Source organism: Pelodiscus sinensis, chromosome 2, assembly GCF_049634645.1.
Source record: "Pelodiscus sinensis isolate JC-2024 chromosome 2, ASM4963464v1, whole genome shotgun sequence".
Lineage (NCBI taxonomy): Eukaryota > Metazoa > Chordata > Testudines > Trionychidae > Pelodiscus > Pelodiscus sinensis.
This window is the reverse complement of record NC_134712.1, coordinates 101,976,955-101,991,624: the sequence shown is the minus strand read 5'-3', so window position 1 is coordinate 101,991,624 and position 14,670 is coordinate 101,976,955. Positions and strand designations below refer to the sequence as shown.

Genomic DNA, 14,670 nt, shown 5'->3' with positions numbered 1-14,670 from the left:
CGTGATAGAAGAGAGGAAGTATATGGGGGATTCTGATCGGCAGGAATATGACAACAGAATTAAAAGTGTTTGTACATGTGCACTTATTTAAGTGTGTAAATTAGGAGAGCTGCACTACTCCTTACGTAGCCAAAAATCTGCTGAAACCAGCCTGCCTCATAAGTTGCCTAAAGTGATGCTAGGTTGATAATGGTTGGTTTGGTTCTCTTCATGCTACTTCACCTATGGAGGGGTTACTTAGCCATCTGACTTCCTTGAATAGAGGATTTTTTTTGTTGGCTTGCAACTCTAAAGCTGTACAGATGGACCATGACAGTTAGTATTCTCTATTCTTTTTACAAACAACCCCAATTATTCCTGCTGCTTACATCGTCTTTTTAGCTACATCCTGTTTGAGCATCTAGTTTGTTAGCATGGCACAGGTAGGAGTGAGGGAGAACAACATAGATATTGGGAGGAGGGGTCCACCACAGAAAACAGACTTGTACCCAAACCCAGCAAAGAACGTTAAAGGGTATACATAAAAAGCCTTCCGCTAAGTCTAGCTTTCACCGAACTTCTCTCAGCCGCTACTACAACTTCTCTCTGCAAAGATACAAAACAGAGGTTAACAAAATTCAACTCTAAGGGGGCTTTGCTGGCATAACTGTATCAGGAGGATCAAGAAGCAACAAGACAAAAGAATCACACGCTCCTGCCCCCAATCAATATAGCTAGTCCCAGCTGAAAGCCCTACCACAGACCAGTCCTATAGCTGGTATTATAGCATATTTATTAAGGGAGTAAACCCTTTCTAGTACACACAAGGCCTGAAAAAGAAAAGGGAACCACTTGCTTGTAGACCAACTTCTCTAATCAATACCATGGCAGCCAGAAATGGTGCTTGCTTCATAAGGGGTTTGTCATGAGAAATGCCCCCTTCTTTTAGGCTGAAAGCAATTAAGATTCCAGCTACTTTTCCTAAAGGCTGTTTGGCTGTGTGACGTTAACCAACATTTAAGTAAGGACCACTGCAGAGATAAGCAATCATCTCCTCAACTGATTACGGACAAGGAGAGAAAATGGGCAAGAACATAAAGTCCTGAAGTCTATTCACATGACCAACTCAGAGTAAAGGCAAACGAAAAACAAACACATATTGGGTCAGAGGCATGTAGGCAGAGATTGTGTCTCCCTCCAAAAGGCCCATATCTTCATCCAGAGAGAAGTGAGGCATATCCAAGCTCATCAGGGCAAGAACTGGGCCTTCTTTAATGTTTGGCAAGAACTAAGCATATGGCTTTTGCTACCAAAAACCTGTACTAAAATGCAAGACTACATAAATACTGAGCGTAGGCTGTTAGGCTATGTCTATGCTGCAACACCACTTTGAGAAACTGGAGTATCCCAAAATAGCTATCCCGCATCTTCACAGCAAGCCCGTTATTTTGAAATATAATGAGCTCGCTATTCCAACGTTCCTGTAAACGTCATTCCACAGGGAGTAAGGGCCATTTTGGAATAGCGGGTTATTTTGAAATTATAAAATTACTTATTTTGAAATAAGATTGAAAAAAAGATACACAATTTGAGCTAAGCACATTTTGTATCTTATTTCAAGCTATGGTGCAGTATAGATGCACCCTTAGGCTACGTCTACACTACAAGGTTTTTACACAAAAATAGCCGTTTTTGCGCAAAACCCCGTGGAGCGTTCACACCTCAAGCACGCTTTTGCGCAAGTAAATTGACAGTAAAATGGAAGAAGGCTTTTTGCGATGTAGGTAAACCTCCTTCTACGAGGCATAACTCCTTTTTGCACTACAGCTGTTGTGCAAAAAGGCATGTGTGGATGCTCTGCTGGGGTTTCTTGTGCAAATAGAGCCTATCCGAAAAAGCAGTGAATGGCAATCAGCGCATCCGTGCAGGTGTGGACATGCTTTTGCGCAAGAAGTTTTTGCATAAGAACTCTTCCTCAAAAGACTTCTTGTGCAAAAACCCTGCAGTGTAGACGTAGCCTTAGAGTATAGTCTAGTGGTAAAAACACAAGACAGAGTCAAGCCTGCAACTGACTTGGGGCAAATTTTTTAAGAGCTAATTTCCATTGCCCATATTGAGATAGCAATGGCCTCTTTGCCTCACTTTACCCACCTATAAAAAGGGGTTAAATATTGGCCCAAAGGGTGACTTAATAGGGAAGCTTGATTAATTTCTGAAAAGCACTTTGAGATCAGCAGAGGAATGATGCTATGTAAAGGCGCTAAGTAGTAAATGCAAATGACACAGACGAGTGTTGGCAAGAAACAAACTGGCAGACGAGTCATTAATTCATTTCTCTCACCTTTCCTTGAGATTTCACAGTGACGATAGCGCTCCCAAATCTTGATCCTTCCTGTAAAATGAGATTCTTCATTATGCTCTGAGAAGGTTAATTTAAAAGTTTGGTTTTTTTTTTAATACTCTTGGCCATTGATTTTCTGGTTACTCACTTCAGGAGAAATTAGTACATATTGTGCCTGAAACAAAAGAAAGAAGTGGAGGGACCATTAGTAGAACCACCTTCTTACAATGTATTTCACTTTCAGGCTAAAGACATGCATTAAAACTGCCTTGCTCCCATATTGCAGAACTCTATGCAAAGTTGCTCACAAACAGACAAAAATTACATGGATTTCAGAACCTGAGTAAGTTTCTGTGTGATAAAGGCAACAAGATGGAGTTTTTACTTAAACTAAACTTCAGGTATTAGTCCATTATTTTCTTTTCAATGGACACAATTCATTGTCATTATGTTTAGAGCCCTGCACAGGTACAAAGCTTACTAGCGACGTCTGGGTGTGCAAAAATGAGCTGCAGATATCCGTGGATTTGCAGCAGTGTAATTATGTTGTCTCCTAGTTTTACTCTTTTCTTACCCAGTCTTCAGGACAAGGAGAAATCCATGATTTGCAGTTGTCTGTCACATGACCTAAGGTAGTCTCGTTTCCATTATAGATGTAAACACGTCCAGCCTCCCCTCCAAATAGTACAGATGTGATGTCTTCCATTCGCAGAGGAGATGTCACAATAATTTCATCTGTAAGTAATCACAAAGAGAATATGTGTTGTGAAGATGAAATAGTACTAGACCAAAACACAAGAGCTAACATTTATACCGGTCTGTATATGCAACAATATGAACATTAATGACTGATTGTCCATAGTATAGGGATAAAGTGAAAAAGTTCTCTTAATTTATGACTGAATTGTTTGATTTCTGCTATAAAGCTTCTTGGAATGTTTATGTCCATCTATAAAACGGGTTGTGTTTTGAGCTTATATGAAAATGTAGGAGGCAAGTCTATTCTTGCTTCAAGTAAAACTCTTCCACACAGTCTAAAATCTTTTTGTTTTACCTAGTCCATCATTGTTCAGGTCACTTAAATGCACATCTCCTCCAAAGCGAGAGAACCTCCTGTCCCCACTGAAAGTACTGAGCAAAGAAGGGTTGGCACCATGCGTCAAGTCATACATCAGAACATTTCCAGCTTGGTGCAGAACTGAGGATATGAATGCAATCCTGGATGTGCTGTCTGAAAAGTCAAGGTGACAGAATTAGATGTATACACTCGCAGGAATAGGCATGTAGAGTCCGTTATCAAATATATGAACAAAATGAAAACTACTTAACAAAAGTCTGTTCCGTATAAAAAAAATCTTGCCCTAAACCAGGAGTGGGCAGCCCTAAACCAGGCTGGGCGACATTTTGCTGCTAATGACCTCTGCAGGCATGACCCCTGCACTGGCTGCAGTTTGTCGTTCTCAACCAATGGGAGTTGCAGAAAGCAGCGTGGGCCACAGGGACGTGCTGGCCACTGCTTCCTGTGGCTCCCATTAGCCAAGAACCGTGGCCAGTTGGAGCTGCAAGGGACCATGCCTGTGAACATCAGCAAAATGTTTCCTGGCCTGTCAGTGGATCACCCTGATGGCCCAGGTTGCCCACCGCTGCCTTAAACAAGTCTGAGGTTCTAGCAGATGGGGCTGTGCAAAGTATACTGTGCAGTTTAGGACATCTATAGGGAGACCATCATACAGCACATTCATAAATTCAATGTAGCTATTAAGTCAATTTTCTAACTTGCTGTAACTAGCGTTGTCATTCATTCGAGACATAGAAAATCCATAGCTGAAATGTTCCAGTTTCCAGAATAACATACCAGACGTAGGTGCACCCACCACCAACACTTCTCTTGGGATTCCAGCCACAGACACAAAGCCACTGGCCAGTGACGAACCCAGTTTGCCCCTCGCCTGTCAATTCATTAAACACGTTAGTTGCTTCACATAATGCTTCCTTGCGAACTCCCAGCATTCTAAAGAAAAGGTCCTACCATGGCTCCAGTTACAGCAAACCAGCTGTGTGTGCTTGGTGGATTGTATCCATACACCTTTCCAACACTCTGTTTGGTATTCAATGAGATGCAGCTACCCAGACTAGAACACACAATATTATTTTCAGTCAAAGTAGTAACTTATAATATATTTTGTAGATACCTACAGCATTGTTTATGCAGAACATGTTTCAGCGGAAAAAAAGCTTTTTCAAAACAGCTATGAAGGGAAAAGGAGGTAGGATTTTGAATTTACTAGGCCTTGTCTACACTGGCACATTGTGTCACCAAGAACTGCCTTTTGTTGACAAAACAGAGTGTACACACTACAATGCAACTTTTGTGGAGAAAAACACCCAGTTTTGGTGACAAAAAAACTTCTACTCCTGCAATATACTTCTGTCTTTTCCCTGCCTTTTATTGTTGACAAAGAGCCAGTGTGGACTATGTTTTGTCAAGAGACCTGGCTTCCTTCAGTATCCCACAATGCCTGCTGTGATGGCTCTGCTCAGAGTTTTGAGAGATCTCTGCTGCCCTGCAAGCATGCACACCTACCCTTTCAAAGCTCCAGGAAGTATCTGACAGCTGCTTCTTTTGGGGAACAAAGAACAAACCACTGAAATGTTCTATTCTGCCACAGCATCAGGCCAACTGCTTCTACAGGGGGAGGGCTGGAGAGGCTGCTGTGCTGCTTTGACATTCCTTAGCATGGAGATCTCACAGAACTAGGAAAGAATCCCAAGAAGCACAGGGATCAGCTCTGCCTTCCCACAACATTGTGCTATGGGATGCTTACCCACATAGTTTTGTTCTTATCTGTTGTCAGGGTACTAGCTATGTGGCTATGAAATGCCAATAATGGGAGGTAGGAAAACTGGTTTTCACTTTTGGTTATTTTTGCATGTCGACAGCACTTTGATCACCAAGCTTTTTCAATGTAGACACAGCCTCGGTGTGAGGTTCTCTCTTAATATGACATATTATTGTCCACAAAGCATAGAGTTACATAGTTAATTACTGAAACAATATTGATCTATTGTAGATCTTAAAGACTAAAAAAAACCCATAGGTTGTGAAAGGAACTGTTACAAACATGTGCAACAGCCAAATAAAAGGGCAACGCACCCAAGACATCTCTTCCAGGTAGGGCTGCCAATCAACAGCAAGGTTTTGTTCTCTAGTTGATGGCTGGCAAGTGAATATCCAAACCAGGCATGGTTCTTTTCCCCCTTCACCATCCAATTGGCATCCTCTACTGATATCAGCCCTACCAGAAAGAATCAAATCAGACAAGGGTTAAGTTAGGATGTTCACTGAGGCTAGAATATTCATTATCAGTTTCTGGAATAGTCCACATTTCAATCTAGCAATAGACACTGGTTTGATCTGGTTACTTGTCCCATGGTATGGTACAGTTACCTCTAATTTCATAATACACTATGTTTGGTGGCAAAGCAGTACTCAAAAGCTGTGTTTGGTAGTGAAATCTTGGCTCTAAGTCATTCAGACACAACCTATGGGATGCTTCAACTTCTAACAGGAGATAACGAACTAGTTTTAGTGGAACTGAAATGTCTTCACTAGAACTAAGAAAAAACTGAAGCCATTTATCAGAACCCAAAATGCTTAGGGAGTTCATATAAATGTGATCTTAATTCAAATCACTCCTGGGTTTTGGTTTTACACAGCCTTCAGCTGACAAGGTTTTGTGAATTCAAAAGCATTTCCCAATTGCTTCCATCCTTATTTGATATAGATATAGGTCAAAATTAGTACAAGATAACTAAAAGCTTTCCCCACCCACAAACACCAGTTGGAAAACAATGAGACTCTTGGATTATGCAATAACCAAACCTCACCCGATGAAGTTTTGCACCTCTACATATTCACTCTCATTTTCTCCAACTCTGGGCTCGTTTCTTTTTCTGGGTCACCTCTGCTCTCACGAGGGCTATAAGTGATTAGTCAAGTAGTCAGCTATCCGATAAATCTAGACTTATCAGATAGTTGAGTCACTACTTGACTACTCGCTTTCCCCTACTCTTGCTGCCTCTGATACAGAGGCAGTAAGGGGGAGGGGAGCAGGAGCCAGTGCTGGGGGGAGCTGGCTTAAAATCCAGTTCCTCACAGCACTGTCTCTGTGGTGGTGGGGGAGAAGGCAGGGGAGGCAGAGGTGCAGCAGGGGTATGTCCAGGACCCAGCGTGAGCCTTATCGACTAATCATGCAATCAATACAAATTGTTATCAACTACACGATTAGTCAGATACCCACTTCTTAACATCCTTACCTCTCACCCCACAATAATCCAGTGTGACTCTTACCCTTTCGTTACAGGGCTCACTTGCAGAATTCCCCTTTTAGGAGCTCTTAGTATGGCATAAATAAGGTCTTTTGTGATACTTTCAGGCCCTTGTCAATTTGAAAAAAAAGAAACAATTAAACTATCACTGCCTGGCAGCACTCATTGCTAAATATTTCTTCCATACTGACAAGACATTCATTTCTGTTTCACAGCCAGGTTCTGTTCTCTGAAAGCACTAAATAGTTCTTACTATTGACTTTAATAGCATTTACTATTCACATGAGTAAAGTTATACACATGCTCAAGTGCTTGCAGATCTAGGGTCTAAATGTTTACAAGAGAACTGTATTCCCCTACCTCCATTCTTATGAAGAACAGTTCTGTTTACCTTGATTTAGGAACTATACACACTAACCTTGGAATTAATACTCATACAATTAGGCTGAGGTATGTGCAAAATTGTTTACCTACCATACAAGGCACAGACAAAATCACTGCATTAGTAGACTGACTTTTGTTAATCAATCATCAAATCCTCAGAAATACAGGAGCAAATTAATTTTAAATTTTCTTCAGCTGGGACAGCAGATATCCAGGTACAGCAATACAATACTAGAAACTAGTTTTACATATTTATTTCTTTACTTCCAAAGCACACACAAACCTTCCAAGAATCTGAGACAATTAATAGGTTGTTTGGGTTTCACATAACAAAGGATTCAAATTAAAAGTGTCACAGCAAGAACACAAATATAGCCATGTAAAATATGGACATGTCAATTTATTCAGTATCACCTTTGTCACTCCAGCTAAAGTGTGAATAAAATGCAACTACAAATCCTCTCTGCTTTCCACCGCCAGGTGCATATGGAGAACCGGCAACCAGATCAGACTTTCCATCCCCATTAATATCAGCAGCCAGCAGTGACCAGCCAAGGTTACAGAATGTGTGCTGCAAGAGGCAATATCTCAATCAAAACTCAGAGGCGAAGGCAGCATTGTAATTGTCTCCTTGCTTTGTTGCATTGCTTTAAATCCCTTCTAAGAGTTAATGTTGAATATTCCTATCAAACATGCTTCCATCTTGTAACCAAGTTGTTTATTTTTTATAAAAACCAATTGGAGAACAGGGAGTCCATTTCTTAGCACTTCTTGCTCTGCTGGAAAACATGCTCCCTCCTCCTCCCACTCCCCACAACTGACATTCCACACAGAGACAAGCCAGATGTAAAACAAAGCATTTGTTTTTATCTGTGGCCTCTTACAAATGAAAAATTAGATACAGGGACTGATTTTGATATCCTTTCTCTTGAAGAATAGGGGACGAGCAATGCCCCAGATCCTTAAAAGTAGTTTAAGCATTATCCCCAGTAATGGTAGCTTGAGTGTAGCATTGTAGACACACTGTTTTCCCCCATTCTGCCTCTTCCTGACATTTGACTTTTGGTCTACTATCCAAAAGTATATGGTAGTAAAACTGAACCTCTGCTTCTGGACAACTCTAGGGGTACGGCTACACTGGGGAGGAAAAAGTCGGAAGAGGTATGCAAATAGCACTTGTATTTGCATACCTTCTTCCGTTTTTTTCCCCCCCAGAAGAGGCTTTTCCACAATTTGGCCTCATCTACATGTCAGAAAGAAACCTCTCTTTCGAAAGCCCCCATAAACCTCATTTTACGAGGAAGAAGGGGGCTTTAGAAAGAGGGGAGAGGGTTCCGACATTTGGCCCTGCGTAGACGGGGCCAAATGGCAGAAAAGCCTCTTCCAAGGAGGAAAAAGAAGGTGGTATGCAAATACAAGCACTATTTGCATACCTCTTCCGAAAAAAACCCACAAGCTGTGTCTACACTGCACCCCTTTTCCGGAAAAGGGATGCAGATTAGACACTTCAGAATTGCAAATCCGTGGGGGATTTAAATATCTCCCGCGGCATTTGCATTTACATGGCTGCCGCTTTTTTCCGGCTTGGGGATAAGCCGGAATAAAAGCGCCAGTCTAGACACGATTCTCCGGAAAATAAGCCCTTTTCCGGAGGATTTCTTATTCCTACTTCAAGTGTAGACACAGCCACAGAGTCTAGGTCTGCAGAGTGTGGGCAGCTGATCTTAACACAAGCCTCATGAAAAAGGCTGTGTACACAGCTATTATTACACCTATCAGAAAAAATTTAAGACAACAGTTTCCTTGTCACGTGAACTATGCCGCGATTGCTTTCTACTGCAGCTGTGGTCCCTGTGCAACTAAAAATTAGTTTGCTTATCTCATATGCATCCTCCAGAGAATAGTCTGAAGGGATGGGACAATACAGAATAAAATGGTACAGTGACCTGCCCCACTCCTTCAGTCCCCGGTTCTGAACTTTTACTAGAAGGAAGGACAATTTAAAATGTACCTGGCAAGTTATGGTAATGTTTGGCCAAGATGACAGGCCTCTTCCTGCAGTGCCCAAATATACATACACAGCACCCTAAACAGTGGAGGGGAAACATTTTGAAAACACATGTCAGTGTCAAATACGGACTTAATATTACAAGTTGGAGAATCTATTAACTCTGTAAGGACCATTAGTTAGAGAAATGCAGCCTAACCATCAGAGCCCTCCCAGTATATTGAGTCTTCTACCCCAAACCTAAGAACTAAATTCAATGGCCAATAATTGATCTAGATCTGGGGCTCTAGATCTGAGGAGGAAACCAGCATGCTTGTTACAACAAGTAAGGAAGTTTTCATTATGTTACTTAACAAGGATAATAGGCAATATTAATGTAAATAAAGCATTCATATAACTTCAATTCACAGTAACTTAATGCAATGGCACAGATTTTAGGCAACAAGAGATGGGTAGTATCAAATTTTCCAAACTTGGAAGCCTAATGATGTAAGCACTTAAGTCCATATTTAGGCAACTAAAAATAAGCCCCACCTGATTTTCCAAAAGTGCTAAGCAGCTGGAACACCCATTGACTTAAAAGGGGGCTGTTTGGGTGCATTTCTGAACTGTTTAGGCACCCAAACATAGATCAACATGCCTAAGTTGAGGCAATCAGGGTTTGAACATTTGGGCTGTAGTTTGTTTCAGACACTTTAAAAAAAGCAATATTAGCAACCAAGTAAAACACAGCAGCCATTATCCTGGAAGAATATAGGACAGATCAGATGCAGTCTGTTAGCTCTGTCAGTGGTGGGTAAAAGCATAGGTGCTGGAATTAGAAGTGTGGGTCTTCAGCACCCCCTGGCTTGAAATGGTTTCCACTAAATACCAGGTTTCCAGTTTGGTACAACAGCTGTACACCCCCACTGTAAAAACTGTCCCAGAACCCCTTGGTGAGAGTGGCCTATATAGGCAGTGTATGTATAGGTAAAGTAAAAGTATTGACCGGGTCTGTAATGTAAAACAACTTAGCATAATTAATGAAGGCCTGCGGTTTTGCTTGACATAAAATCACTTGCATGTCAGTTACTTAAGTCACAAGATGCAACAGCAGTAAATAAGACAGTCATCTGACTTACGTGAAATGAGAAACCACATGCACTACTGATACTTTGAGAAGGTATGTTTAAACAGTATGTGTAAAATGTTCAACTGAAACTTACAAGGTTTGACAGCAGTAATATAGCAGCTGACTGGCGTAAATGCTCATGAATATGATGTACCCAGTTAATTAGCCTATAGAAACCAGGAACTCCAACATAAGTAATTTGTGAAAGTTCAGACAAGGAAAAGGGGCTAAAACTTTTATGACAATGTATAAGATACAGTGGGAGTCAGTGTAACATGGTATATAAAATAGGGCTTTTCAAAGCTGGGTGTCAGTCCCACCCAGGTAAGCCTCTGGTGGGCCGCAAGACGCTTTGTTTATCTAAGTGTCCATAGGCACAGAGCCTTGCAGCTCCCATTGACTGCAGTTTGCTGTTTCCCACTAGGGGGAACTGTGGGAAGCATCGGACAAGCCCACACCATTTCCTGCAGCTCCCCTTAGCTGGAAACAGCAAACTGCAGCCAATGGGAGATGGGAGGCTCCATCCTATGGACACTTAGATAAACATAGCATCTTGCGGCCCACAAGCAGCTTGCCCGGATGGACCCACGACCCAGCTTTGAAAACCCCCGATATAAAAGATGTTTCCCTGCCTGTGTGCTGAGAGAGACACCAGCATGAATATGACCACCTATTAACACCTTATTAAGCAGTAGCTTGCCTACTTCAGGACTCCCAGAAAAAGATGATGCGAGCAGTACAAATGCTGGGCATTCTGTATCATCTCTCTCTCCTTTGCTATCCTGTAGCCTGTATGATCTTGTTTGGCTTGTTAATAAATTGCCAGTGAGATTAAAAGTATCTGTCTCTCAGTTTCTTCAGTCATATGATGATCTCACTAATGAAGCTGATCTGAAGACCAAAACCTCTTAGACTAAAGAAGACTTAACCTCAGTATTGTAGATTAGGTACACCTTAGCCAAGAGGTCTCCAATTTCTCACATATACCCACAAACAGATTTTTCGAAAGATTCCTCATCCTTACACCAGGTCAATGCCACCAATCTGTTTCCGATTTAGAACAGTTAGGCATGGAAATGCCTAGGGCGTGGGTGGTTTGATACGCAGCTATCAACAAGTCAATGGACCCAATGATTACACATCCCAGAGTTCAGAAAACAAGATCCATATGGGAACTGCCAGCAAGCCCCCTTCTACCTTATTCACACTGAGTTATATGAGAGGTTCTCCCTTGGTGCTATTACATGGAACAAGATGTTTTAAATAAAGGGCTCTTACTGTATAAGTGAGATCCCTTGATCCTTCCGAAGGTGCTCCGACCGCTATGTCTGGTACTCCATCTGCATTGAAGTCCAGTATTGCTATGGCAGAACCAAACCTGCCTGAAGGCTGAGAAATCACATGTTACTCTCATGCAGCTAAATGACATTTAAAAACAATAAAGATAAAATCTTTGCATCTGCCTCTTTAAGATTGTGCAGAACAAACATCGTATGAAATAGCTGAAAATCCAGAACTGACAAAAAACAATCTCAATTCTTAGACTGTCAATATTATTTATTCTTAAAAGAGCAGCTGAATAAGCAGATGTACTGTACAAATGTTCAGTACCAATATCTGCAGCGAGTTCATGCAAAAGTGGGGTATTTTTGTTTTGAGAGCAAGAGGGGAATTTTTTGTAAAAAATTACGTTTGGTTTATGTTTGATTTCAGCTCGCTATGACAGTCTCTTTATGACAGTGTTTTGCTACATCCTCTTCTCAGATCTTGTTTGTCATTTAAATGATGCTTAGACAGCTCATGACAAACACATTTGCTTTACAAACAGTTCTACTTAGTGTGTGCATGGGTTTTGCAGTTTCTTAATAAGATGCTTACACCAAACCATGATATAGATCTGACTCAGTGTATCATCTAGCTGTACTGGTCAGGATGAAGCCAAAGTCATGGCCCTCTGTCACATTCGGGCACAGCATTTCACATAAACCATTTGCATGGTTAATAAACTGCCCTATTAGAGAGCCTAACAGAAACTAATTACTTTGATGCAACTTCCTGTTCTGTTTTGTATCCTAAGGAGATGTGAATCCACAAAGAATACCCAGAATAGGTACGTGGGAGAATTCCTGCCTTTCCTAAACACGTACTGCACTTAAACAATCCTCCCCATGCTCAGGATTGGGGAAATAGGCACTGAGCTCTCAAGACCCAACTTCATAAATTGTGGTTCCTCTAACTTATGCTTAAGTACTATTTTAGATACTACAGAGAGAGGCACCATAAAAAAACTAAGATAAAGAGCTCTAGTGTGTGCAGAAAGAAGCAAAGAGCAGTTTTCAGGATGGCCTGGTAGCCATTTCCAAATCCCAAGACATGGATGGACTCCATATTGGTGTCAGTTAAGGGTCTCAGTTTATGTTAGTGTTAAGTTGACTGGTGAAAAGAAGAATAAACTGATCATCTTTAACTCAGCCACATGCACCTTTTATAATAACAGGGGTTGTTTTCCTTTAAATGCACATAACATCCTGGTTTATAGGAGAGACATTTCAGAAACACTGAAAAGTATACGCGAGAAAAAATTAATGGCGCCATTGATCAGTGAAGGAAAGGAAAAAGGGCACTGATGTTTTAACACACAAAAAAGGGTAAAATTGTTTTAAATGTCTGACTTGATTCCCCACCTGACAACCCTCCAGTACTTGATCCGCTTCCTTGTCTAGATCCATGTTTACTGGAGGCAAACCTGATAGATTACTGTAGACTATGTACACCCTTCCTATCTGAACATGGCCCAATCTGCTGTATCCTGGTGCTCCAACCACTAGATCCTCAGAACCATCTTGGTTTAAGTCACCTGAGGTCATTGCCCTGTGTGCAAAGGAGAAAACAAAAGCATAGCACCAATAACCACAGTGTTTATATTTGGTGAACCACTGACATTTCAAAGCTAACTGGCCACTTTCACCACCTCTTAATCCTAAGGCTCTACAAAGTTATTTTCCAAGTGATTTTAGTTTGACTCTCAGAACAATTCTCTTGAACTAAACAAATCAGAGCTGTGAGGTCCAGCTTCCATTAATTAACACTGCTGTGATCTGCATGGAGAGCCATTAAAAAGTCTTATTTACTGAATTGTAGCACTGGGCAGCCACCAAGCAGCCTCAAACACAGAAACAAAGGAGAACAACAGACTGCTGCGCACAACTTCTGGTCATTTGACTTGGTTTAATGAGCCTCTCAGTTACTTGATGGAGATCACAGAGGCTGATAGAGAAAAACAAACTGGCATATATTTACTAAATTAATTTAATATCTGGGAAAATTGCCAGATGAAAAGCCCTAGAGACTGCTTCGAAGCAGATATAGCAAGACTAGCAGCATAGTAAACTTCCTCCATCTCTCTCCTCCACTGTATGACTGCCATAATGAGGATGGATTCTCTTCTAGAGAAGAGAGAGGGTAGGTATCATTCTCCATGCTGATGCAGCTTTGGGTTTCTCCACTAAAAATACTACCAAGAACACCAATTAGCATCAATTGGGACAATCCATTCATGTCACATAGACTATTAAATGGTCATCAGATGGTTCCAAGCCATGTTGTTCAGATCCAAATCAAATCTGAATCCAAGCTTTCCCAACAATTGTACATAATCAGATTTAGAGTCTTGGTCTTGTTCATTAGACAGGGCTAGCCACAAAGTTTGGATCCAGTTCTGAACTAGGGTTATCTGGAACCCAGATTCTTGCTCTGGATCAAACTCTGATCCTCAGCGGGGTTGGCAGCTACCAAGGGCCTCCAGCAAGGTGTGGCAGGGCCTCATGTGGAAGAGGCAGGGCCAAGTAGCCAGCCCTCCACACCACCCGGAATGCAGTGTGCCCCTCCCAGCCCTTAGTGCCATGCTGAGTACCTGGCACAGAGCTCCAACAGCAATTCAAAGGTGCCTGGGTCTCTGGCCACTACCACAGTAATGGCAATGAGGGCCTTGGGCCCTGCAGCAACCATTGTCCGGCCTGGTGATCATGACTTTCAATCAGTATGGATGTGGTCAGCTGTAAACCAGGGTCTCAGTCAAAAAAGGCTCCGTATCTCAAACCTCTCACAGCACCGCCAACCCAAAGTAAGTTGTTCTTCAGCTGCCAGGATTTTGGTTAATGTGGCCCATAGCTGTACCTTTAAAATCTCTCCAAGGAACAAAGATGTAATACTTCAGCTGCTGTTTAGCACATTCACAAATGAAGAGCGAAAGGAGAAAGAAAACTGCACCAACCATCCAAGTCTGGCATAGGGTGATTTCAGAAAGTACGAGGCTGTGGGTTTGGAGATGTGGTTAGAAGGTTGCTGATAAGCAACTGCTAACATTTTCCTGATATTCTTTGAAAAAGCACTGTTGATAAAGCGAAGAGACTTCTGAAAGAAAGAATTTAAGAAATTTGGGAATAGTAATACAACATACACGAACACCCACAGTATATTTTGCTTAGTAGTGGACTTTTTGAACAAATAAGGTCTTGA

At 41.6% G+C, this 14,670-nt stretch overlaps 1 protein-coding gene across 1 annotated transcript in view; it reads right to left on the bottom strand.

The window, feature by feature from the left end:
* Positions 1–431: 431 nt before the first annotated feature.
* The window catches only part of GPLD1 (glycosylphosphatidylinositol specific phospholipase D1), a 33,692-nt gene continuing 19,453 nt past the window's right edge, over positions 432–14,670 (bottom strand). Inside the window, exons 13-25 of the mRNA XM_006133992.4 lie at positions 14,426–14,565; positions 12,837–13,023; positions 11,431–11,541; positions 9,045–9,119; positions 7,448–7,604; positions 5,475–5,616; positions 4,350–4,452; positions 4,176–4,269; positions 3,375–3,551; positions 2,895–3,055; positions 2,469–2,495; positions 2,321–2,371; positions 432–585 (exon numbers count right to left, since the gene is read on the bottom strand). Coding sequence (XP_006134054.2) covers positions 508–585; positions 2,321–2,371; positions 2,469–2,495; positions 2,895–3,055; positions 3,375–3,551; positions 4,176–4,269; positions 4,350–4,452; positions 5,475–5,616; positions 7,448–7,604; positions 9,045–9,119; positions 11,431–11,541; positions 12,837–13,023; positions 14,426–14,565 — 1,503 coding nt within the window. The 3' untranslated portion in view covers positions 432–507. The remainder of the gene's footprint in view (positions 586–2,320; positions 2,372–2,468; positions 2,496–2,894; positions 3,056–3,374; positions 3,552–4,175; positions 4,270–4,349; positions 4,453–5,474; positions 5,617–7,447; positions 7,605–9,044; positions 9,120–11,430; positions 11,542–12,836; positions 13,024–14,425; positions 14,566–14,670) is intronic.